A 6000-nucleotide genomic window follows, 5' to 3' on the forward strand; every position below is an offset into this window, starting at 1 on the left:
ATATTATTGTCTGTGTAAAAGAATAGCCTATAACATTATGTTAGACATATCATCAACATTTATAAAGCATCATCTTCAACATCAGACAGATGTTGCTGCAGTCTCAGTGCACGTTCACCTGGCGCAGCCCTGCCCTCCCTCCAGCTGCTGAAAAATCTTTACCCTGCGGAAATTCCGCGTTCACCACCTCCCACCTGATCCAGCGACTCTCCACTACACCCTCACCTCAGGTAAACGGGGAAGTCGACCTGTGAGAGCGGCGCTGAAAAGGCCTTTACACACCAGCAGCGGACATGACGGGAGAAATGACCGAGCAGAAGAAGTTTTCTGAAGTCATTAGTCAGATATTGCAAACTGCGCCAGATGCGAGGAAACACCTTGTTGACAACCACAGCAACCTCCTGCAAGTGGCGGATTACTGCGAGAAAAGTTACCTCCAGGTGAGTGGAGATCATTACAACATCTCTGCTGCGGCATCAGCACAACTTTAGTTTTAGTTTTTAGTTTAAAAAAAAAGCTTGTGAAGGATTTTTCAACCTGTCCTGTGTGGTTTTGTATTCTGCAGGCAGAGGATCAGACCAAGGCTATGGATGAGTCCAAGGCTTTGGCCGCCCAGTCTCTGGCCAGTGTCAGTTACCAGATCAACAGTCTGGCCACCACCATGCTGAAGCTGCTGGACTCTCAGGCCATGCAGGTCAAAGCTATGGAGAACTCAGTCAACCTGCTGTCACTGGTGAGCAACTCCTTTCACCTACAAACACCAGGGCCGTTCACAGGCATTTTGAGGGGCCAGGTGCTCCAGTGATTAAAGACCAAGGAGGTTATGCTTTCTTTTTCAGTTTGTTAGCAGGATTATGCAAAAACTACTGGAGGGGTTAAGGTCAGGGAAGAACTCATTTAATTTTGGTGTGGATCTGGGGAAGGATCCAGGAAATGTTCACTTTCTTGCGAGATAGAACATTTTTGTAAATCTTTCTGTGAATAATTCATTGATCTTGATGGGAAAAAATGTGGCTTTTCACTTCCTTTAACGCTTTTTCAAACAACATTTATTAGTGTGTGCGATTGGTGCCGATCTAAATAAAAATGCGGATCTAGAGAATTCACATATGGTTTGAATAGAGGAACTGTTTGGCCTTGTCAGAGGTGTGCACTTAACTGATTGTCACTCTAGTTTGTAAACATGAAAACTACATACAGTAGCACATCTGTTAACTAGACATGTATTTATTTGAGTACCCATGCAAACGTGATGATGTTAAATACTCAAACTACAAGATTATGAATTCACACAGAGAAGATGTTACTGCCGTCACTATTTCTACATTTATCACAAGAACAGGGAACCAAGAAAAGAATGCAACATGTGAGTGTCTTAAAATAAATGATTATTCAAAACTTTACACACTTAACATCTTTTGATTTTGCAAGAAAGAGTTTAAAAGTAATTTCATGGCATTGCCATTTTTTATTTAAGGTCTTTAACTGATTGCTTGTAAATAAATTGAGAAAAATGTGTTTTCACTGTATATCTTTTTATGCATCCCTTTTAATATGTGCTCAGTTCTGTTGCTTTGCGTCACGTCAGCAACTTTTTTTTGTCCATGCAGTAACTTTATATGCTTTTTGAAAGAAAATGAGTTCGCCCATGTTGTAGACTGAGGCTGGTTGTCCCCATGCTCCGCTCCAGGCTGCAGCTATCCACTTTGAGAAGGTGTCGAGGAGAGAGATTGGTACTTATACTACGGCCAAAGACAGGACTCGCTCCAGGCTGATGGCTCTGCCGCCTTCAGGCAAGGAGCCAGAGAGGAGCTACTCAAGGGGGCCGATATCATACTCTGCCTTGGACACTATTGGACACTGTTTTAAGGTAAATTGGAGATTGCATTGAGAGAGAGAATTGAACGCAGCATTTACACCGTCCTTTTTTCACCTTCATCATCTTCTCCTCCCAGATCATTGAGGAGCAGCCCAGAAAGAGAGCAGACAGCATACTGAGCACTGCAGACATCTCTGTGTACGTAGACACTGTCCACGGTTTAATAGCAACACAATAATTCTAATTAAACTCATTACAGATACTAAGAGAAAGTAATGTTAGATTTTATCCCCATATTATAACAAATTGGTTCTGCAGAAATAGTTCGACAATTCATTTTATTCTCAAGCTGTTTTCAGATATGAATTACATGTCTAGGAAATTGGGTCTGTACATTTTTTGGCTTTCACATATGCAGAAGGCAGCAGGAGATTGTCTGAGTCAGACACAGCTCACAGCAGTAAGTAAAGAACAGATACCTGAAAAGTATTTGTACTTTGTTGCTTCCAACCTGTGCCTATACTAGTAGGTTTAGAAGGCCCCTACTAGTCCACATGGACCAGATGTGTGTTCATTCACTGGCCTGTAAACAGTCAAATCAGGTGAAATGTTGAACTATTCCTTTAAGAATCTACAGGATGGTATTATTGCTCACAGTAGCTGAGGGTCTGTATTTTTTTTGTCTTGTTTACAGAACCAGTCTCGGCATCGCTGTGCCTCCTCCGTCAGTCCCCACCATGCAGACTGTCGCCAACCCCTCCAACGACAGTCTGCCCCCCCCTCCTCCCCCCGCCGGTGGCCTGAACCCCGGCCTGCCTGCCCCTCCGCCCTTCTCTTCCTCCATGGACTACGGCCTCCCCTCCGCCCCATGACCTCGCCGACATGTCTGCCCCCGCCGCCCCCTCAGCCGACTATTGGCCTGTCGAACGGAGCCTACCCACCGCCTCCGCCATCATCGGGAGCTGGACCTCTTCCCCCTCCGCCTCCTCCTCCTCCTCCTCCTCCTCCAGGGTCAGGAGCTGCATCTCCCCACCTCCTCCTCCTCCACCACCACCACCTCCCCCTCTCCTACATTAACAAACAATATGGGTCATGTTGTCGGATGGTTTAAATTTTGCGAAAGTAATGCAGGTAACAAGTCTGAGCAGACATGCTGGGTCTTTGCCATTAGATGAAAGTGTAAAGGATATTTTCAGGCCTGTTTTGACATCGAAATCATTTGCAAATAAAAGCTGGAAACTGTCGAATTGACCTTGAGCTGTTTCATCTGTGTTGAACAGCACAAAATGAGCCTCAGATTATAATTTTTTTCTGGGACAGAAAATCCTCCTTCGCAGTGACACAGTGTGCTGCGTTGAACGCTGTGTTGAACGCTGCTCTGCGGAGCGTGTTTCAACAGCCCCTGCACTGCATTCCTGTGAAACAAGCTCAAACAAGGATTATCACATTTTCGTGTTATCCTCAGTTTTTTGTGTCCTGTAATGTGATTTCCCTTCCTTATTACGTCTTTGTGTTATTACAATATTTCTTAATCAGTACGAGTGACATCAGAAGCTGGTGGCCTTTTACACTGTCACTCTACTGTGTGGGGAGAGCACTATCAGTGACGATAAGTTGTTTACGTCAGATGCTACTTTAAACAGGTCAATGAGGCTATAAAACGTCTGTTGCAAGTCAACGCTCTGCTTAAGCTGCACTACATGGCTGCCACTTGAAGGTAAGCTTCATTTTCAGCATGGAAAATTTCACATTAGTCAGGGACAGCTTATTAAATCATTTTCTGTACTGTATTTTATTGTGTCCAGTATCGACAAGCCTGATCACACAAGGCCCGTTATTTTATATTCCTCGACAATGGAGAGGAAACGTCGAACTACGGTTTTCTTTTACCGTCGTCTTTATCTTTAAATAGTTTAAGTCTATAATCGTATATGTTAACAGCTAATAAAAGCTACAAATGCCGCACAGCTTTATCTTCGAACTGTTGTGTTATGCAGACAAAGTGGTCATCGTGAGAATAAAATCCGCTGCTTGTCACATGAAAATTATAGTTTTGTGCCGCTTTAACACAAACAGTAATTATGTCATTCTGTTAATGTCGTGTGACGTGAGGATCGAGAGAGCAACACTGACGAATATTAAAATAATGTAATCTTCCGATTTAAAATCAGTTCTGTTCTTTTTTTTCTAAAAAACATTCAGAAAATAAAACTGCCACAGTCCTTTAATATCCTATTGAGTAAGTATAAGATTAAGTAAAATGAAGATTAATTTGACTTTTTGTTTGCCTCACTGAAGGCATGTTATTATGGTATTTCAGATGTTCTTTTATTTCAGGATTCCCATGTTGTGCTTTGCAAAGAAACGCAAAGAAAATGAGGGTTGGCCCCCGAGGCCCGAGGCCTCCGTCTGTGTACATCATCCCTATAGATGAGGAGGAGGAAGATGAAGAACTAATATGCACCGTATTTTCAACCTCCCCACAGAGACCTTCCCATGTACAGCTGAGTAAATGTCAGTCCGCGTCCGTACAGGGTGCAGCACTGTTTGGGTCCTGTTCTCATCATTTCTTTAAAGGTTCAGTGTGTAGGATTTAGTGACATCTAGTGGTGGAGTTACACTTTGCAGCTGAATACCCCTTACCTTACCCTCCTCTTCCAAGCATGAAGGAGAACCCAATTGTAGCCTTCAGTTTTCATAAAAACTCAAAAGGATATAAAGTATTTAAATATAAACGGCCCATTCTAGGGTAAATAAAACCACAATTTGTACAATTTTGGTGATTATGCACCAGTGAGAACATCACTAGGATAACATTTTTAAAGTAGGATGGCAGGAGGTCTAACCTAATTGTTATTTTAGTAATTTATTTTCAGTGCAGCAGATCGGATGTACTAATGCAAAACGTGAGTATGAACTGTCCGTAGCTGAATATGGTACAATACTGTTTTGACACTCAGAAAGTTAGTTTTCAAGTTCTCACGCTCTCTAATCAAACGTCTTCACTTCTCTTTTTCAGCTCCAAACCCCTGTCCTACCGCAACCCACCCCCGCCATACACAAACCCTCCAGCGTCCTCAGAGCGGCCCTGCTCCCCCTCACCTCCTGCACTTCAAACCCCCTCTACAGCCTGAACACGACTTACTTTTTTTTGTTACTCTATGGAATTCAATAAGGATCAATAGAAGTCTGAGCTTGTGAAATGAAGCTCATGAATAACTTAAAAAGGTGAATGTCAGCATTTGTAAACGTGCATCAAGACTGTGTGCAGAAAACCAAAGGTTCCTCAGAGACTCAAAGCAGAAACTGAAAGTAAAAAGGGACACAGGTACCATTTCATTTCATTGCTTTGCTATTAAAAACAAAAAGGGGAGGGGGGGGGGGGAATTCCAGCTTTACATATTGTAAATCTACTTTCTGCTTTAAATCTGTACCCAGATGTTCAAAAGGCAGAGGGTTTTTATTTCCTGTAACTTTTGCCCAAATTTTCTTTAGAGCATACATTCACAACTTTTTTCTACAACTGTAAATCTCTTCCACACATTCTCTGCTGGTGATATGCTACCACAGATTTTGAAAGTCTTTCTGAACATTTCTGAAGTCTAAATCTTTTTCAACCTTATTTGAGCCCATACAGGTTGAAGTAACCTTCAGTGCGTATATGTGGTTATATCTTGAGACGCATGTTTATAGAATAATTCTGACGTCTACAATGTCTTTAATAAATTAAACGTTTGTACCATTTGTACAGTCTATACATGTATGTATACATGAGGTAGGAGGAAATAATAACTTTTTAATTGCACTAATCAATGTGTTTTAATGATACTGAGGTTACAAAAGTGTATAATGTACAAAATTAAGTCATTTATATTTGAATGAATAAAGTTAAAAACAGAATGGTAAGAATTCAGTCATCACTACTAAGGTGGAATATATAATTTGTTTGCTATCTAACATCTATCTCGTGGTCTAACAGCCGAACTCTGACCTCAGTAAATAGTGAATGAAGTCATTCAACATAAGAAATGTGAAATGCAGAGTGCACCAGTGAGTCCTGTGTCTTTAAACAATAAAATAATGCTGTAAAACCTCCTCATGCGGTTCACTTCCCCATAAGTGACACATTATCCTCTGCTAGCAACCCACAGGTGGGAACAGATTTTCTATGTTTTTGGTTC

At 41.8% G+C, this 6000-nt stretch overlaps 1 protein-coding gene across 1 annotated transcript; it reads left to right on the forward strand.

The window, feature by feature from the left end:
* The first annotated feature begins 140 nt into the window (after window positions 1-140).
* abi3b (ABI family, member 3b) lies at window positions 141-3066 on the forward strand. Its single transcript, XM_035145448.2, has 5 exons — window positions 141-440; window positions 566-733; window positions 1691-1870; window positions 1956-2017; window positions 2514-3066. Exons 1-5 carry the CDS (start codon window positions 294-296, stop codon window positions 2689-2691), a joined length of 735 nt encoding a protein of 244 aa, XP_035001339.2. The 5' UTR covers window positions 141-293; the 3' UTR covers window positions 2692-3066.
* The last annotated feature ends 2934 nt before the right edge of the window (window positions 3067-6000 follow it).

Source organism: Hippoglossus stenolepis, chromosome 21 (assembly GCF_022539355.2).
Source record: "Hippoglossus stenolepis isolate QCI-W04-F060 chromosome 21, HSTE1.2, whole genome shotgun sequence".
NCBI classification, from domain to species: Eukaryota; Metazoa; Chordata; class Actinopteri; order Pleuronectiformes; family Pleuronectidae; genus Hippoglossus; species Hippoglossus stenolepis.